Source organism: Microtus ochrogaster, chromosome 22, assembly GCF_000317375.1.
Source record: "Microtus ochrogaster isolate Prairie Vole_2 chromosome 22, MicOch1.0, whole genome shotgun sequence".
In the NCBI taxonomy this organism is placed as follows: Eukaryota; Metazoa; Chordata; class Mammalia; order Rodentia; family Cricetidae; genus Microtus; species Microtus ochrogaster.
Window position 1 is genome coordinate 13,559,679 of NC_022023.1, and position 20,911 is coordinate 13,580,589.

Below are 20,911 nucleotides of genomic sequence, written 5' to 3' on the forward strand. Positions count from 1 at the left end.
CCATCCCTCCAGCCCCCAAGCTCTGGACCCTGGCAACTCAGCAAGGGTGGTGCTGCTTCCTGCCCGTCTGTTTGGAAGCACATTCAGGAGACAAGACTGGTGTTTGCAGATGTTCAACCTCGTTCTCTTCAGCCAACAATAATACACCACAGAGACTATGAAGGAGGGAAAGGGGAGGGGGTTGCCCAACAGTGAGGACAGCCACTTGAGGCACCATCTCTGTCCCACTAGAGCGGGGAGAAGAGAGGACGTCCATGCGCTGAGCAACTCCGTACCCTGAGCGATCACAGCATCGCATGCGCAGTGCAGGATTCTGGAAGGACCCTGAGTGGGTCAGTCTGGTACCCCAGTGAATACACACCCGGGTGTCTAGGAAGCTTGCAGGAACTGCAGGCATCTCAGTGGCTTAAAACACAGCTCAGGGTCTGCCACCAAACCCACAGGGCAACTCGAATGACTTCTCCACCAGAGCTATTTCCCCAGTGTTGATCGGGATAAGTCTCCAGAAAACTTCTTCTGGCTGTCCAGTTTTAGTGGACAGGCTGCCTCTAAAAACTATCCATCTAAGCCTGAGTAATAATACGTCAGGGAAACTGAGTTTCCAGATACACCCAAACAGCACGTATATTCTCTCCTCTTTTTAAAGATTGGTTAAAGTATTAAAAGATATTTAAATCACAAGGAGGCTATGAATGTAGTTCAGCTCACAGCAGACAAGAGGCGTGGGATTCAACCCCCGAAGCCACAAAACAGGAAGAAAAAAAAAGCTTAGTTGTCAAATACTACAAATATTTTGTATAAGATGCACAATGTGACAGCTTGAGAGACGCCACTCAGGCTGAACATTAGATGCTTCTAGAACTCTCTTTCAGAAGGCTCATCTTTTTAAAAAGCCGTATTTATCCTTTTACAGTTTCAGACACACATCCTGCGTCAGTTTCTCATTTTTCTTAGGAGATACAATAAATACTTAAAGTGATGCTCGGTATCTTTGGCGATCCGGAAAATGAAAATCAGAACATTAAACCCCATCTCACCCTGCCTGGGAATGGCTGTGTGAAAAATAAGAAGCTCCTGGAGATCTGGGGTGGAGGGACTTTTCTACTTTATACTCTTCTAGTGAGCATGTCAGTGTGATCACTGTGCAAAGAACATGGAACTTCCTCCTAAAACAATGTAACTACCAGAGCCAGAGGGGTCGGGGATACCAGGAGTAAGGAACGCCGCCTAGACAATCAACTAAGCAGAACTCGAAGGGGCCTGCAGAGGTTGAAGCAACAAACACAGCCCCCGTATGGGACTGAGCTAGGACCTCTGCGTATAGGTGTATACCTTATGGTTGTGTGGCTCGGTGTTTGTACCGGCTGGTTTTGTGTGTCAGCTTGACACAAGCTAGAGGAAGGAGCCTCAGCTGAGGCAATACCTTCCAGCTGGATCTCAAGGAGGAAGCAGTTCACCATCTAGTGATCAATGCCAGAGGGCCCAGCTCACGGTGGGTGGTGCCATCCCTGGGCTGGAGGTCCTGGGTTCTCTAACATGGGCTGAGCAAGTCAGGGGAAGCAAGCCAGTAAGCACCACCCTCCATGACCTCTGCGTCAGCTCCTGCCTCCGGGATCCTGCCCTCTTTCGGTTCCTGTCCTGCCTTCCTTCTGTGATGAACAGCAATGCTGAGGTGTAAGTGAAATACACCCTTTCCTCCCCCAACTTGAGTTTTGGTCATGATGTTTCTTCGCAGCTTTAGAAATCCTACCTACGACAATGTTCTTGTGGGGCTCCTAGCAGTGGAGATAGAGGGCTGTTGACTCTTTCATCTGCACTTAGGGCCCTTTTCCTCCTACTGGATTGCCACATCCACATCCAGCTTGGATAGGACAGTCTGTGCCCAGTCCTATTGCATCCTGTTAGGCCATGGTCAGTGAATATCCATGGGAAGCCTGCTTTTTTTTTTCTTTTTTGGATGGAAAACAAAAGAGGAGTTGATGTGGGGTAGAGGAGAAAGGCGAAGGAGAAAAAGCAGGAGAGGAAACTGTAGTTGGGAGGTAATATAACAGAGAAGAATAAAAGTTAAAATAAGATTATTTAAGATGTAGAAAAAAACAATATAGCTACCACATGAACGGGACTGTACGCCCTCTAAGTATGCACTGGAAGGAACCAAAGTCAGCATAGAACAGGGACACTTGAACACTGATAGCTATTGCTGCAGCCATCACATAGCCACGCCATGGTGTCAACCTACGTGCACTGAAATAGGAGAATGGCAAAGGCAAGGGGAGAACACTTTAAGTCCAGAGGTAGTATTGACTATGTTGCAAAGACATGCATGGCAAAACGTGTAAAAACCAAGGAATCCTGTTCTACATGTATGGTACAATCTATACGATACTACGCCTGTATCTCTCCTGCCAATACAGGTGGGTACTCAAGCCAGGAACCAGACTTGAGACTTAAAAACACATAGAGACAGACAGAGATGTGGGCACGGGTCATCCTTGATACAAGAATGCCAATGCTCACTTTATTGTGCTCAGGGGCAGTTTATACAGGGATCCTTAGCCATGCCCAGCTCTCGGGATCTTTCAGCTGCAGGCCTCATCAGCCTTCCATCAGGATCTCGTGCTCAGAGCAGCTACAGGCACAGATGTTTTGTTCAGTTCACTCCAGCAGGCAAAGGGTCTCAGACAGGCAAAAAAAAGTCAGGGGGCCAGAGAGCTACAGCTCCCAACAAAAACGCCCGTACACAGAAGATTAAAATAAAGGAAAACCAAACAAGGTACAGTCTATATACACAAGAGTGTGTTGCTAGTAAGGAAGAATGAGCCTGTCTACCAGCACTCAGGAAACTGAAGCATGAGTTCAAAGCCAGCCTAAGATCCAGCGAGAAGATCCTGCCCCAGAAGACAAAGAGAATGAAATTATTTCATTTACTGGAAGATACATGGAACTGGAAACCATTATGTTAATAGAAATCTCAGAAACACAAAAGACAAGTTTTTTTCCATATGTGTGGAGGATGGATCGTAACCTCGACCTCAATGTTGAGAGACTGGAACTGAAAAGGGCTTGGAGGCTGGGAGGAGAAGAGAGAACACACTGGAAGATAGAAATGGGAGCATGGACACACTTTAACGAGGTAAACGCATGCATGGAAATCTCATGGTGAAGCTTACTAATTGAGGCAGTTAACTAGTTAGCATATGCTAATGATTAAAAGAAAAAAGAAAGTCCATCCTTTCATTATAATTCAAGAAATTGCATGATTAATTAAAATTAAATATTGTCAGCATTATTTTCCAAATTTTTCCACTGATGGCTTTAAAAGCAGCCACACACCCAAGTGTTTTGAGTTATGTAAGCGGCCATTAGCAGTCTAAGACCCACCAAGCTACACGCGGCTTCAAGGCGTCTGAAATGAGCGGCCAACAAAAAGACACAGGATTATTTGGGGTGCACGGGGAGCGGGTCTGCTGAGCTGCAGAAGGCACAGGAGGAATTTCAGTGTTTGAGTTTGTTCTTTAACAAATCAAAATTCTGCTTGGTACTATGATTTTTTTTAATTAAGAAAATAACTACGGGGGCTTTATTGTGAGGTGTCTCAAAAAATAAATCCGTACATACATACATACTCACATACTATCACGGTGCCATTCAAGAAAATTACAAGTTACAGTTGAGTTGGCGGGAGAGCCAAGGGCTTTCATTGCAGCCTTCCCAAGCCAAGGATATTTTCAACTATATAAAACTATGTGCATATGTGTAACAAAAATAGAGAAAAACAAATTGATGTCTTTCATGGTCTGTAGCTCTGCCAGTCTTTTCCAAAGAGAAACCATGCCTTGAAAAACCAAGCATCAATTAATTAATTGGAAATTAAAAATGAACCTCGGAGCATGTATAGGGCTTGCTCCCCGGCTCGTTGGGAGCGTGTGTCCGCGCTCAGAGCATGTCGGCACTCATGCCGAGCCCCTGGGAGCAGTCCTGCTAGTCTCTGCTGCTTCCACACTTCACATGCGAGATCTCCCTGAGCACAGCATTCTAGGTTCATCTCCGTTGTCACAAATGGCACTTCTGGTACTGCCAGGTGTTCCTGACAGGATCAGTGCTCAGGTCTCCGCCCTTCTCCATGGTCGCTTCACCGTTAGTCTCTGCGGCCCGGAGCAGACTTTAAGCGGAACTTGTCTTTCAGCCTCTCTCCGGCTGCCTCCTTTTCGCTGGTTCATTGCCCTGTAGGCATGGATCTTCCCACCAACTCTGGTGATGTCGAGCTCCAGCTCCCCTCAAACAGCTCCGTGTGAACACTGGCCACCTCCCACATGAGTGAGCATGGAGGATCGTAGCATCCCTTTGAGCTTCCGTTCAGAATTAGCGCCCATACCCATAGTTCCACTGCGCCCACTGGGCACAGTTATGCACCGTAAGCGTTCAGCATCCTGCTTCGCCCTCTGTCAGGAGCAGGGCACATTTGCAGCAGGTCTCAGGGCAGAACTTGAACACGCATCCAGAGACACATCCTAGAATATGCCTCGGCATTTCCGAGTTCTGGTATCAGTCGTCGGGTCGATCTCAGAGTTAGAGGATTGAGTGCTCTGGGCTGAAGTCCAGGCTGCCGAACTCCCTCCTTACTGGTCAGGTGACACAGACTCTGCTAACCTATCCTGTGGATTCCCTGACCTGTAAATTTCAGATAATGCTGGTACCTATCTCGTAGGCTGTGAGGATTACACGGCTTGCCATGTTCAGACTACAAAAGGCCCAGTACACAGCAAATAGTCAATGTTTGGTGATGTTAATAAATGTTAAATGATGCTCCACACAGAGGACAGACAGGGCCCTCCAATCCCTGCCTTCAGAGAGCCTACAGTTCAGCACAGCAGACGGGCAAATAAACCACATTTTCATCCACAGTGGAAGTTGGTGGTGAAAAACAACCGGTTCACATGCGGTGCCTCCCCACATCCTAAACGTCCATTTACTACATAATGAGGCAACAGCAGTGAGTGGCAACAATATGAGCCGAGCCACGTGCTGAACAGGGACAACAGATGGCAAAAGCATGCACACATGCATGCATGCCGCTTTTCTAAGAAGCCTCTACATAGGGATGTAGAAGAGAAAGGAACACCAAAAACTTCGATTTTGCGGGACTAGAGAGATGGTTCGGCCATCCACAGAGCTTACGCACTTGCAGAAGATGTGGGTTCAGTCTCGGTACCACCCAGCTAACGACCGTCTGGAACTCAGCTCCAAGGGATTTGATTGATGCCCTGTTCTGGCCTCTGAGGGCATTGCACACATGTGGAGCACATACACACGTACAGGCAAAATACTCTAAAATATATTTTTTTAAAAAAAAAAAAACACTAAAGTAAAAATAAATAAAATTAGCATCAGAAGGCAGCACACAAGCAAGATCACCCAAGACCAGACAGCGCTGGGAGCTGAGGTGGTAGATGGTGGGCAATCTTGCATAACCTTTCCCAGTCTACAGTGATATGATGACAGGGATGGGTGACAGTATAGACTATGGCAAAGAGGTTCCCTCACCTCCCATAGCCTCTTAACAGGGCGCTTTTCATAATTCTTTCCCTCTTAAAACATTCATTTTTGAAGCTGGGAAGTCCCACATTATTTGACATTGAGCCTAACTAGCCCTTTCTTGGGATTGACTTGTTAAGGTTATTAATATTGACCTCTTGTGGCCACCGTAGGCAACTGCATGCCAAATAGGACTGCAAGCCACTCCTGACCGGACTCCTGGTTGTGCTCTTCAAAGTACTTTTTTTTTTTAATTTATTTATTTACTTATTATGTATACAATATTCTGTTTGTGTGTATGTCTGCACCAGACCTCATTCCAGATGGTTGTGCGCCACCATGTGGTTGCTGGGAATTGAACTCAGGACCTTTGGAAGAGCAGGCAATGTTCTTAACCACTGAGCCACAGCAGTTACAAGCAGATCAGGTGCCCTACCTCCAAGTAACTGCATCTCGGAGGACCCGCCTCTGGCTCCCCTGAAGCGTTGTGAATCCCTTTCCCGGCTGAGGCTCTTTCCTCTTCCGTACACTGCCAGGTGAGGCCATTGGCCCCTGCAGGCTCTGACGCCCCTACGCGGCTCTGCCAGGCCAGGGATGCTGCTCGGGCTGTTTTCCTTGGAATGTGGTTTAGAAAAGCTTCTTTGATCCTCGAGGGTTTGTTTGGATTTTTGTTTTTTATAATCCAGTTCAAACACTCCACTCTAGTCTTCCAGCAGGATGGGTGATGTTTCATTTTGATTTGTAAGAGTTTATCTAACGACCGACTGTTTGCTGTGCACAGGACTCCGGCCTAGTAAAACTCAGTCAGGCTCCCATGGGGGCAATAACTGAATTTATACTGCATGATCATCAAATATGTAAGTGGAACTACATGGTTATTTCTTCAAAGAAAAAAAAAACTCTAGATGATGAATTTAATAGTGAAAAGAGTGTTTCTAATTTTGCCTTTGGTGAAGGAAAAAAAAAAAAAACACTCCCCAGAAACCCACCAATCAGATCTGCAATCTGCACTTCAGGCCTTGGGCAACTTTCTCACGCTTGTGATTCCAGAGTCACAGATGACCTCCCCCCTCCAATGGACCTTTAAGGCCCTCCCTCTCTCCCCTCCCCCTCCCTTGCTCTCCCTCCTCTTCCCCTCCATCTGTGGGTAGAAACAGATGAACTTACAGAGCGGTGTTTACCAGCATCATTTCTTCCTGCAGCCCTGGGGGGTGGTGGGGAGGGAGGACTTGGAGCTAGAAAGTGACCAAACCTCATCTCTGGGATTATATTATGTTCCTACTGCCAGAAGCTAAGGTCCCACTCAGTCCTGAGCTTGGATTTGCTACCAGTGACCAAGGAAGGATGGGCGATACTGAGGAATGGGTGAACCAGGTAACAGGCTCAGTTCTGAAGTTCACCTGTTCTTTTAGTGACAGACATGAGAGGCACAGGATTCACTTGTATCCACCATTCCCGAGTTCTGGGCGTTCAAGCCTAAGGATCTCTGTATACTAGTCAAGTTTTCTCTATTACTGAGCTGTACCTCCAAGCCCAGGATTTTCTCTTACACACACATATGAATGTTGGTAGGGATTAAGATGCCCTTGTGATGGGAGTGAAAATGGGGCAGAATTGACTACTATGTTTGCACATGGTTTTGGCTATTACAGAATGTCTTCCCCAGATAGGCAGGTAGAGCAACTCTACCTGTCTGGCTTTTGCCCTTGAAAACCTATAAGCATATGTTACCCTCCTCTCCAAAGACAGTGACTCTATCTTAAAATAAACTACAGCAAGCTTTTTTAAAATACTGCTTCTGTAGGCTGCAGAGATGACTCAGAATTAAAGAGCACTTTCTGCTCTTTGAGAGGTTCCATTCCCAGTAGGCACCTGGTTGCCAACAACGATCTTTAACTCCCATACCAGGGGATCTGACGCCCTCTTCTGTCCTTCGTGGGTAATGCATGCATGTGATGTACAGACATACCTATAAACACCCATACACATAAAATAAAAATATTTTAAAAACAACCTTTAAAGTTTAATACTTTAATACGGAAATTGGAACTCTACCCAAAGTAAACCAAATGAGGCTCTCCTAAGATGTGCCCAAGCTTGCACACTTTGAAGCCTTACCCCAGAAACTGTGGTTAGGTAGACGGAAGTACGGCCTGGACACGGCTCTTGCCAAAAGTCTCCGGGTCCTCGAGTACATAGCCAGGTTGGCACCTGCTGACAAAGGCCTTTTCTGGCCACCTCAAGGAACTATTACTTTCTTGTGTAGGTCCTTGTCTATGGGGCTTCTCTCGAAGCCCATGGACTGTCTGAGAGTCCCTGATGAAACTCATTGTCCAGGTCGAACCCAGTGTTGACTCAAGATGTCTATTTAGGGTTCTGACATTAGTGACTATAATTGTTCCCCAGGGTGGCTCCAGCACAGAGACAGGCTAGTCAGCCTTTGGTGCCAATGCCTGCTTCTTGAAGCGTGCTCGAGCCCAAGTTCACCTACATAAAACCTACTGTAACCTACTTTCTACAACTCAATACGTATTTGTTGTTTTTGTTTTGTTTTTGTTTTGTTTTTGGTTTTTCGAGACAGGGTTTCTCTGTGGTTTTGGAGCCTGTCCTGAAACTAGCTCTTGTAGACCAGGCTGGTCTCAAACTCAGAGATCCACCTGCCTCTGCCTCCCAAGTGCTGGGATTAAAGGCGCTGCACATTTGGGGAGAGCTATTTATCCTAATATCTTACATCAAAGGCAGAAGGAGTAGCTGAACAAACAAACAGAAGCATATACATTCATTCTGTCCAGACTTTTCCTTTTTCATTTTTTTTATTATGTGTATTCATATGTTGGGGGGGGGGGTGAGGGCAATGCCTGAGCAGGCCAGAAGAGGGCACCAGTCCTCCATGGAGCTGGAGTTACAGAAAGTTGTCAGCCACCTGACATGGACGCTGAGAACCGAGCAGAATTCACACTTAACCACTCAGCCATCTCTCCAGCCCCACTGCTGGGACCTTCGTTACCCCATGGCTGACATCATGATTCGGTCAGTTTCAAAAATTCACTAATGGTAAAGGGATTGATTCTGCAGTGTGATTATAAGATCATAGATCCCCCGTTGAGCAGGGGACCTGACATCCCAGGTTGGAGGCTGAAACAAAAGTAGAATGTTTTTCAGAACACAGTGATGCAATGGCTGTAATCCCAGAACTCGGGGTGCAGAGGTAGGGGATTTGAATCTCAAGGCAAAGCTACAGCTTAGAACCACACCTTGTTCCACATGGAAGAAAACTGGGGGAGAAACAGCAATGCCAAAACATCCATAAACTTCTGACATCCTTTATTACATAAACACAGCTTTGGAAAGGAGCATAGGCTTTGCAGGGTCTACTAAGCAAGGGGCTCCGAGTGGGGGTACTGAGCTCGCCACAATTAGGATATCAACAAAAGCTGATCTAACTTCAAATACTGTTGTTTTCAGACACCATTTACTCCCTACAGCAAGGCCATCACTAATTCAATACATTTAATATGATATTTCTTTTAATACCGTGTTCCTGGAGTTCTGCAGCCTATTGGAAAAACTGCTTGGGACACAACTAAGATTGTTCATTTCTTTTTTAAGACCTACAGTTGCTGAGAGCAGGGCCCGAGAGGTCACATGTGTGCCTGGTGTGTCACTATGTGCTGATGCCCATGGCCTGCTCCACAGCACGGGTGTCATCTGTGGGAGGTGCAGGGAGGTCCAGCATGGTGGTCGCTGTGTTCCTGGGATTCCCAGTAACCAGCATCCAGTGGTTCTTGGGTTTTTCAACTCTGTGTGAATCCAGATGTGTGTGAGCTGCAACCTCAACTTCCTTCCCAAAATAGGTCCTGGAGCACAAAAGGATGGATTCCAGTTAGAAACTGAACGACGGCGTTCATCCCTTCTAGGAAATCCCTCTTGGACCAGACCACTCTGCAAGGCCCAGGAGAGCCCCTAAAATGTACGTTTGCAGGAATATTTCCCCCCTGTTCTCAGAGGCTTAGGCACATGGGGTCCCTTTATAGCCAGCATCCTCCCATCAGAGAAGACTTTACTGAATAGCAGCATCAAAGTTCTACACAAAGCATAATTCATAATTATGACATATAAAAGTATCAGTTACAATTCCAGTCAATAGATGTGTGGGCCGTGTAGGTATCTCTGACAAAGTTTTTCTCAAATATAATACATTTCTCAAATATAATACATTAAGTTTCTTTAGTGTTAAAAATAAGTATTTGTGCCAGGCAATGATGATGCACGCCTGTAATCCCAGCACTCAGGAGACAGAGGCAGATGAATCTCTGAGTTCGAGGCCAGCCTGGTCTACAGAGCAAGTTCCAGGACAGGATCCAAAGCTACAGAGAAACCCTGTCTCAACTAACTAACTAAAAGGTATTTGCAAAATCAAGTCTCTTGGATTTTAAATCCAGGCCAATCAAAACTTCAGGTGATAAACATATGGACCACCCTGAATTTAAACTAAACTTTGTCTTTTGACTGTCTTCATAAATTTAGTAACCCCTTTCTGAATTATAAAATAAAATATGTCACTTGACAAAATAAAGTATTTGATGTGCCAACTGAGTGCTTAATCTTTGTTTCACAGAGCAGAAAAATTCAAATAACGTTGAGCATGAACAAGGGTTTTCACATGTCTGACTTGTCTAGCATGCTTAACACTAATCGAAAACAAAAACTGGCCTTAACTTTTAAATAATTTTCATGAACAATATCATTGTTCTTAATTCGGCACCTAAAAACCTTCACTTCGCATGACTAGACACAGACGTCTAGTCAAGTGTCTCTGCTTTTACGTGCACGACCTGAGCCCACTATGACATTCTCTTGCACCCAGCAGCAGTATGTGGTACCTTAGGGGGAGATGCCGATGGGCAGCCAAGGCTCGGTTTGTGTGGCGATGATAGAGGACAAGTTTTTCATTTGCCTTACAGGATAGGAAAAGAGTACCATTTAGTCTTCTGTACAATTTCCTGGAAGCAAGAATCTAGAAAATATGACCATTCATTTCAGGGTAGTGCATATATAACCTACAAGGCTGGGGAACCATGATGGGCTTCGTGAGGTGCACCATGGTAGATATCTAGAGGGAAGAATAATTATTCAAAGTCATATGTAAGAAGATTTTTTGACAACGTGAAACATGGCTGATGCTATTAAGTACGTACAATACATACATATATACACACACACACACGTATATATTCAGCAGTTCCTAATGCCGCCCTAGGAATGCCAAGCAAGGAGAAGATGGCTACCCAGAAAATTCTGTCAAGCTTCCTTTGCTGTGGATAAGGTGACCATCCTCTACCCTGTACAACTCGGAGGGAGCCTCCAGAAACTGGGGTCCCCTGCCAGAACTTAAGAAATGGACCCACTGTGTGGGGCAGATTCAGAGGAACCTGGGACTGTAGCCCCTCCCATGGGCAATCCTATAAAACTGCTGATGCCAGATGCTTGGATGCATGCAGTGAGTCCTAAAATCCCTCCCTCTCCTATAACAGATGCCCCCTTGGATATGTAGCAAAGCCTTGGGTTGGAGAGGCAGAGGCAGCAAGCTTGTTCTGTGCCCATAGCAACCTCCCCAAAGGATCATGTCTCATGCTCCGTCACACTTGGTTCAGAGTCCAAATCAAGAGTGATCAGGGACTGTGCTTGCCTAGGTAGCCGCTTGCTGCCTCCTCCCTTCCCTCGGCTTCCCAGGATCTTTCGAGATGAGAACTTAAGTCAGGCAAAGTGGTGCTGTTTGAAAAGGAGAGTCTTGGGCCAGCCTGGGCTACAGAGTGAGGAAAAAAGGAATGGGAAGGGAGAAGGGAGGAGGGGAGGAGAGAAAGGGAGGGAGGGGGAAAGAAGGAAATAAAGGAGAGCAGAAGAGAAGCAAATGGAGGGGGACAGGAGGAAAGGGGGGGCAGGGATAGAGGAAGAAAGGAGAGAGGGAAAGGAAGAGAGGGAGAGGAGGGAAAGGAGAAAAGGGGAGGAGAAAGAAAAAGAGGGAGCGGATGGGATTGATGGAGGAAGGGAGGGAGGGAGAGGAGGAGAGAGGGAGGCCTGTCCAGATTAGGTTGCCAAGCGCATTGCATGCAGGGATGTGTTGGGAGTGCCCAGGGACCCTGGGTCTTTTGTACTCTTTTTGCAGCGATTCTAATCTGCAGCCACCAGGGTTCAGAGACAGGAATCCAAAGCTCCGCCTGAGGGCCAGGTGTGAGCCCCAGCCCTTACTCTCACAGACCCCGTGCCCGTGCCGTGCCCCACGTGCCAAGCTCACCCTGACTGGGAAGCCTTCGTATTCCAGGCGCAGCTGGGGGTCGAGGAAGGTAGCCTGCCAGCAGTTCAGGTGAGAGCTCTCATCGGTCAGAGTCACCTCCTGGAGCCAGGACTTCTTAGAGGACTTCAGAAGGGTCCTGTGGTCACTCGATAAATAGAGCTGGAAACGGCACATGAGCAGAATCACGGCTACTGAGAGAGCCGGGAAATGGGCGACCAGAGGGACTGTGCAGCAAGCAGGCACGAAAGCAGCTTCTAGAACCCTGTCCCTCCCTCTTCCGGTATCCCTCCCCCCTTCTCTTTCCTGTGATGGTTTGGGTGAGCCTGGTCCCCATGCTCTTATGCTTGAAGACTTGGGTCCCCAGTTGGTGGACTGTTTGGGAAGGGTAAGGAGGTGCGTGTGACCTTATTGGAAGAGATGCCTCACCAGGGGTGGGCTTCGAGGTTTCAGAAGTCCAAGCCATTCCCAGTTAGCTCTCTCTCTTCCTGCTTCCTTCTTAAAGAGCAGATATGAGCCCTCAACTCCTCTTCCAGCACCATCTCTGCCTAACTGACGCCATTCTGCCTGCCAGGATGGTCATGGACTCTTAACACTCTCCATAAACCTCCAAATCAAATGCTTTATTTTCTGTCGCCTTGGTCATGGTGTTTTCTCTCAGCAACAGGAAATAAAACGTTTTTCCATACTCCATTTCCTGCTCCCCTAACTCTTTCAAAACATGGGACCTGGGTCTGTATTCTCTGTGCTATAAATAACGTTACCGAAACCAGGCACCTGAGATGAAGCGCTCTTCAGCCTGGGCTCATCACAGCCTGCACTGGGGCTCCTGACTTTCTAGTGACCCTGACCATCTGGAGTCCTTGTTCCCATTGGGAATAGAGCTTAGATGCATGGCTACCCTTTGTCAAGAGCCATCCCATCCAGCCGGAAGTTCAAAATGTTCTCTGTTAGCTCTTTGCTTGTTCGCCTTCACTTTGAACATGAAGGTGGTTTGTCTTTTAAACAAGGTTTTAGTGTGTTCAAAAAAAATTAGATTTATTTTATTTTATATACGAGTGTTTTGTCCACATATATGCTGTGTGTATATACGTCTATGCAGAAGGCTTCAGGTCCTCTGGGACTGGTTGTGACACACCGTGTGCATGCTGGGAAATGAAGCTGGGTTTTCTACAAAAGCAACAAGTGCTCTTAGTCATTGAGCCATTTCATTGGCCCTTTGTGCATGGCTTTATTATCGAACTAAGCTGGTTTTTGAGGTTCAATGAGGAAGGCATGAGCAAGTTATAATCCTCTGTACATTTTCTACCCAGTGAGAGGGGTGATGGGCTGTGATAAGAGCAGTATCCTGCTACCCTCTGGATGTTGACTGTCCCCCATATGACTGCTGATTCCCAAGGTGGCATCAGTGGGATACGAGGCCTCGTGAGAGGATCTCCTATGCTTAGAGGTGGTTCCTCGGAAGACAGATCAGACCGATGAGGCCCAGACCATGGCTGGCGTTGAGAATAAAAAGATGGCCGATGTGTACTGCGGAGAGAGAGAATGAACTGGACCTGGATAGAAAGGAGCTTTGCTGAAAAGCTGACTGACAGGAGGGAACAACACTATCAAGACCAGTGCTCCAACCGTGTAAGGAGAGTCATAAAACCCGACCAAGAAAGAGCTGACACGCCTTCCTGTCAAAGAGAATCTGAGAGACACCTTACAGGAGTCAAACCACCAAAGTTGTGAATAAAGAAAGCACTTAGTTTTACAGTGCCAGCCAAACACAAAGTGGCTTTTCCCTGCACAGGCCGAGGGACTGGAAAAGATAATTATTGCGTTTAGCTCAAAGATTAATTCCTAATGTAACCCAGACAAAGGAGAGAAAGGAGGGGAACAGAGATCTGTCAACGTGCATTACGGTGCTGTATAATTACAACACTGTCGCCCTAGCGTAAAAATAGACGACTTCAGTGGATCAAAATAGAACATTCAGGAAGAGCATGTGGTGCGGAGGATAATTTAATATGTGCCTAAGGAAGCACCGTGTGTCAGGAGGAAGAATTATTCGAGAGCTAACACGTGAGATGGATGATCATTTGGGGAACTTGAAGGCAAAACCTTTTGCCAAAATAAATCTCAAGTGTATTAAAAAAAATAAATGTAAACAAATGTCAAACTATAAACATCTAGAAAGTAATACTTATCTTCCTTCTTATCAGATCCCTAACAGACTAAACCTTAAAAGCTATGTAGGGGCTAAGGCAAGGACTCCGTGAATAAGACCCTGTCTCAAACAAGGCAAAAAGTGAAGACTGACTCCTAAATGGTGTCCTAAACACACGGTCACACACGCATGTGCACACGCCCCCCAACGCACACACAAAAAAAAAATAGTTTCAAAGGAAAACTGATAGATGTATCTCAAAAATACAATTCAAACAACTACGATTTAAAATGAGGAATGAAATAGCAGTAACAAATATGCAAAATTTAATCATCCATCCAAAGGGCAGAGAGGGAAACCCCAGTCAATACAGAGGCAAAGACCACATGGTTCCCAGGGAAAAATAATAAGGATGGCAAAGACAGGGAGAAAAGTGAGGACATAGGAGGGGGAAGGGCAGAAGTTCAGGGACTGAACCAGGCACTACGACATTTACATATCCTTTCCTGTTTGTCCAGAAGGTTAGCAAAGATTTAAATTATGCTGTTTGCCACGCTTAATGCCTTTTGCATTTATTGTTGCTGAGGGTACAGATTGGCCCAATCAATTAAAGAACTGGTTTCATGTTACCTTTAAAAAGAAATAAAAAAAAAAAAAAGAAAAAACAGGATCTCACTCTGAAACACAGGCTGACCTGGAATTTGTGGCAATCCCCCTGCTTCAGCACTCCAAGTGCTGAAATTATAGGTGTGTGTTACTATATCCAGCTTTCATACTTCCATTTTTATTTGCATTCTTGATATCAGTAATTCTAGGCCAAAAGAAAAAAATCTATTCTGGAGAAAGACTCACCAGGGTTTGAGGGGTGTGAGCTTTAAGCATTTACCCACCTACACACATGAAACCCTATACGGGATAGAAACTAGAGTAACAAACTCAGTTAGGCATGGTGGCACACACCTGTAATCACAGAAGTCAGAAGATCGCTAGTTCAAGGCCAGCCCTGGGCTGAATATTAAGACCACCAGAAGAAGAAAGCAAAGGAGACTGCCTGAAGATAGACTAAGGACTGGGTCACTCTGACACTGCCGCACAGTAATATATCATAATAAGGAATAATATATATTCCTTAAATGTAACTGTTTAAGGAGAGCTTTGGAAACAGCGAAGTAGAAAGAAGCTGGGTGCTCATTATGGTCACAGCCAAGTTGTGTGCTTTGAAGAAGACACATAGGAAAGCACCAGTCGAAGAAGACAGATGCTGGTGTGCACATCTCTGGGCGCTACGCCCCTGCCTCAACGACCTTTGCTTCATTTCTGTATCTCAACTCAGGCTGCAGACGGACACCTATGCATGGCAGAGTTTGACTGGCACCGTCGGTTTGGCTTGGTGCTACCAAAAGGACTGATGTCATGTCGGACAACACTGGGAGTTCCTGCTCTGCTCGTGTCCTTTGTCTCATTTGCTGTCTGATAAGACCGGTTTGCAGGGGGGAGAGCTTACTGGGGCTCACAGTCTCAGGAATGAGTCTCTCGTGGTGGGGAAGGCTTGGCAGCAGGGACAGCTGTGGCTGTGCCTATGGGGCCACCGATTACATCTCAACGGACCAAGGAGCGAAGAGATTGGGCCAGAACCAGAAAGAGCTATAAGGCCTTTCCCCCACTGCCAATCACTTCTCCTCCAGCTGGTCCCCAACTCCCAAAAGAGCCCCACCCACTGGGAACTCAGTGTCCAAACACTGGAGCCTATGGGGAAGGGGGGGGGGGACATTTCACACTCAAACCATAACAATGCCCACGGTCCTAGCTCTGCCATTTAGAAGCTGAATGCCTAGTTCCCAGTGTTCTTATGTCAGGGACGCACAGGAAAACAATGGAGTTGCCGTGTGTGTGAAGCAATTGCAGTATTGCCTAGCGCGGTGCTCCAACTTTATGATTCACCGACTCAAATGGTTAATTTACACAAATCCCTATTACAGAGCTTGCATGGGAAACTCAAGCGTGAGTTTATCTGGTTCTTTCTATTGTGTGTTTGGTTCTGTCCAGATGGGTGAGTCTCAGACTCACAGCAAATCCTCCTCCAGCCTCCACCTCTCAAGGGCTGGGTTTATAGGCGTGAGCCATGGCACCTGGCCTATTATACTTCATTATCTCCAAAGGAAAGAAGATTCTCAGAGACTTAAGAAAGAAGATTCTTAGAGACTTAAGAAAGAAGATTCTCAGAGACTTAAGCTTCCTGACTTTGACAAACTCGTCTTGTCCTTATTACTTCTTAGGGAAAAAAAAAATAGCTAATCAAAAGCTTAAAATGCCAGTGCTGGACACAAGGGTCCATGCCTACAGTCCCAGATATTGGACAGGACACTGAGAAATGAGGGTCACTTTGAGTCCAGAAGTTCAAGATTAATCTAAGCAACATATATCTTGCTGGCATTGGTGGCATATGACAAATGTCAGTTAACCCGTTCATTCCATTTACTGTTTAAACGTGGCATAAATTTTGGCTTTTTGATAGCTGCATTACCAAAAAAGACTTTTCTCTCTTCACTCCTTAGCTTTTAAGGACAGGGATGCTGTTTGCTTGTTTGTATTGTTATTTACAAAGCTAAGAGGAAAGAATCGAGTATGCAATGCCCACTGGACCCCACAGACTGAAGCCACGGTGACAGCAGAAATGGGGCCCTCATCTGCACAGTCCCTCTGGAGGTAGCTCTTGGCCATCTTGGTAAACAAGGACAGACGACAGGAGCACACACAGGAAGACTCACCGTCTTGCATTCCAGGCCGGCAGCTATTCCGAGGCAGAAGCTCTGCCCATATCGAAGGACTTGGCCCACAGCGCTCCTGTCTGAGCTGTCACTGGAGGGGCAGAGCAGGGGGAGAGAGTGAGGACTGTGCCTTCCCATCATTCCCTCACGTTTCTTAGGGCATCTATTCAAATGCTGTACTCAATGAAATCACAAGAGTTCCTCTCTGGTCTGTTTGGCTTGCCAGGCAAAGACCTCAGAGATCGGAGATGATGTCAAGAGACCCTGACAAGAATCACCATTCTGGACCCCAATATATCCATTTTTGCAACATTACTTAATATACTCTTATAATCACCAACTATAAGATTTTTTTTCTTTTTTCTTGTATTTTTCTACTCATGTCTTTATTTGAGAAGTGCACGGTTTTGTTTTTTGGTGTTTTGAGACATTCTGACACTGAAGCCCAGGCTGACATGGAACTTGGAGGAATCCTCCTGCCTCGGCCTCCTGGGAGTGCTGGAGTTACAGCTGTAAACCACCATAGCCAGCTATAAAAGGTCCAACATCCAGCTAGCCTGAGCTCGTTATTACCTGCTCTGCCCCACAGATCAAACCCAGAGCCTCCCTGTTCTGCAGCCTTTGATTGGAATAGACTAAGCTTGTCATGTCAACGTATGACAAGAACTTCATATCATGTGTGCTATGTTTTTAGACAGACCAAAGTGATACCTCTGCAGGCATTTAATACAATCTTCCCTCATCATCTTCCCGGGACTGAAATGGTCCTCAACTTTAAGTTGTTTTACCGCAAACCATCTGTACTTAAGAAAAATTAAAATGAAGGGTGCAGGAGGATGCAAGGCTCTTTTCTTGTCACTGAAGGATTGCCACAGTCTTCAATCAAAGTCAAAACGGTAGTTTGAGTTGTCATTGTATGTCTCTAAGGGTCTCATTGATCATTTCCAAAACCTCAGGTCAATTTTGGTAGACGACCGATTTGAAGAGAGGAAAACCCACCTGGTGTAGCCTTTTATTACATGACATATTTTTGTTGTGAAGCTAGCAAGAGCCATGGAAACTCTTGTGGGCACAAAGCATCCTGTAACATTGTTTGGAAAACCCTCCTTTACTCCAGAGAGAACATAAGTTCAAGTCTCTGGATCTGACCACCATGAAGCAAACGTTTTGAACTGAACACAATTAGCTAATTAACCTGTTGTCTTCGGCAACGGGCATGTAAAGGGCTCTCAGCAATGTTTCTCAAGTAAGCAAGATGAGACGTCAGAAAGTGTTTCCATAACCTTTGCCTGCAGCCGTTATTACCTGATGCCAGTGTGTGTGTGTGTCTGTGTCCATGTGTGTTCGTCCATCTTTCTGTGCGTTTGTCTGTGTGTATTTGTGTGCATGCACAGTGGTATTCCTCAGGTGCTGTTCGCCTTTTTTTTTTTTTAAATAAAAAAAAGTGTCTCATTTGGCCTGAAATTCAGTAAGTAAGCTAGGCTGGCTAACCAGTAAGGCTCAGAGATCTGCGTGGCTCTTCCTGCCCAGTGCTGGAATTACAAAAGTGTCAACACACTAGGCTTTTTTAAATGGGGTTTCTAGGAATCCAGCTCAGGTCCTCACATGTATGAGGGAAACTAATGTCTCATCTCGGATTTTTAAGCTACAAATCCAAGCGGATACTGCGATGCCCTGAATGAGAGTCTACCTCAAAATGGTGAAGGTGTTCCTGCCCGTCGGGACGGTGGTCTGGACGGCACTCACGCCACAGGGCATTTCCAACTCATCGCATAGCTGGGCTTTAACTTCATCCGGGCTCACACACAGGCACATGTCCCCTTCCAGAAACACACCAGCCTCCTCCCCCCGGGCGTGGTCAGGGTTCACAAGGATCACTTTATCGCCGTAGTGGACAAAGCCATCTTGGGATATTGAAAGCTCCATCTACAGTTTTAAAAGGAATTTTCCAATAAGCCAACCAATTCCTTAGCTGCGGAGACCGAGGTCCCTCCCGAGGGTACCTCCTTTTTTCTCAGACTGGCACCATTTCAATAAGGCCCTCCCCTTCTTCTTTCCCTCCTTAGTGTCCTTCCCCTTCCACACAGTCAAGCAAGTTCCCGATGATCCTAAACAAGGTCAAACGAAGCTGCTGGAATTCACATAGGTTGGTTCCATTATAAATTCTTTCAACCCAACATTCTTGAGCCGCAACTAGAAGGCACTTTTTCTGGGCAAGCATTAATCCATCCTTAGATGCAAACACAATTAAGTAACCATAATTAAGGGGAGACTTTCCCTTATGTTTCTAAAACCTTGGAGAACTTTTCAAAAACTGTACTTTTCAGATTTTCTTTTTTTAAGTTTTCAAAATGGCTAGTTGTTTTCTAGACATTTTCCTTGCTTAACTCACACTTAATTTGACAGCAGTTTGAAACTGGCGTTGGAATTTGAGATTACCGGTCTTAAGAGGTTCTTTTTCAGTCTTCTGTTTCTCTGGATAAGAAGTTCTCCCTTCTCCCTCTTTTCTAGGAAGTCTCTCATGCGCTCCTGGGGATGCAAAGACAGGGTAAAGGGAAGCCCAAGGCAGGGCTTGCAGAGCACAAATCCTGGTAGCTTTTCCTTCAGAAGCATCTCAAGTTCAAAGACAGTTTGAGAACAACAAAGGGAAATGTGATCGTGACAAAGATGGCAGAAATGTCCTCAGCATGTCGCGGCGGAGTGCTTAGAAAACCCTGAGAAGAAAAATGCATGGAGAAGAAAAAAAGAGGGTGGCTATGCTTATCCCGTCCACAGACAATCAGGAGTGGTATTTGGAGGTCCGCAGTCTCTACTGGGGTCCTCCTGACTGTGTGGTGAACATGTAGAAAGCCTAGGCAGGTGGACTTCTGTGAGTTTGAGGCCAGCCTGGTCTACAAGAGCTAGTCCAGGACAGGCACCAAAGCTATGGAGAAACCCTGGGGGGGGGGGGTAGCCTAATTTTCGCCATACAGTCATAACCCCAGAACCTTCCCAACACCTAGGGGTGCCACAAAGCTGGCGAAGGCAGAGAACCTGGAAGGAGGCAATCTGTGCCTGCCGTGGGTTCAGGAACCACGAAGCGGGTGCTCAGAGAGCAGATGTGCTACCTCAGGTTCCTCAGAGGGGAGTGGAGGACAAGGCGAGGCTGAGTGAGAAGAGGCTACGTGCTCAGAGCAGCACAGAGGGAGCGTGCAGGACAGGATCTGGGGTCCTGGGAACGCAGCGGCACCCTGCGCACCTCCTCCAGGAAGACGTCTTCGTTCCAGTTGCCCATCCGGACTCCAGGACCGTACAAGTTCCGCACCGCCATCGTCCCTGCTCAGTCAGAAAGCCAGCTTCCCAGGACACTAGTGTTAGCGTGTCCCGTTGCCATGACGACCAGGCAGCTCCCGGTTGGTCAGGGTCCTCTTGGCTAGCCAATAAGTGACCGCACACCAGGTGCACCGGTTCCGTGTTCCGCCTTAGACCACCTCACCCTGCCCCTCCCATCACTGCCGCGGTCTTCCATGAGGAACACGGCAAAGCTGATAGGGAAGCCCCGCATCACAATGTTTCAAATGCTCCGTAGGGGGAAGAAAGGTCTTGAAACTTTTTATGTCGTTTTTCTTGGGTTGGATTTTTAAGTGAGTGTCTGGGTATATACTCCAGGCTGGTCATGAACTCTTTATGTATCAGTCCGGTCCTGAACTGGAAATCTTCCTGACTGCCTACCTGGTGTTAGGATAACAGATGTGCACACTACAATTGGCATAAAAATGCTTTTTGCTTTTTAAATTGGGTTCTAAGTTGAAGCGCTCTGAAAAGGGAGTGCCCTTGCTTTCCTGTGGAAATGTGATTCAACTCCAGTCTATTTTCCTAATCCCTGTCAGAATCAATTTCACAAAACAGCACCTCATCACTGTAGACACTGGACGGACACACACACACACACACACACACACACACACAGAGGGGGCATTACTCAAAATTCACAGCTTCCAAGGGAAGAAACCACTGTGTTAACATATTTTTATTTTTCTAGAGAAGTCGATAATTTTCATGGATTTCATAGCAACCCTCCGCTCCCATGTCCAAATGCAAGGGCAAGCCTGTGATTTGCAGGCACTCTTGGTAAAGCCAAAGTTTGCTGTCGCCAGCATTTCTTCAAGAGGATATTGTCTTATG

General features: G+C 46.3%; 1 protein-coding gene across 1 annotated transcript; it reads right to left on the bottom strand.

Moving 5' to 3' along the window:
- Positions 1–8,428: 8,428 nt before the first annotated feature.
- On the bottom strand, positions 8,429–20,120 carry Cfap161 (cilia and flagella associated protein 161). The gene is made up of 7 exons (XM_005357687.3): positions 19,986–20,120; positions 19,187–19,276; positions 18,438–18,673; positions 16,748–16,838; positions 11,831–11,989; positions 10,419–10,492; positions 8,429–9,392 (listed from the first exon to the last, which is right to left on the bottom strand). Exons 1-7 carry the CDS (start codon positions 20,055–20,057, stop codon positions 9,200–9,202), a joined length of 915 nt encoding a protein of 304 aa, XP_005357744.1. The 5' UTR covers positions 20,058–20,120; the 3' UTR covers positions 8,429–9,199.
- Between the last annotated feature and the right edge of the window lie 791 nt (positions 20,121–20,911).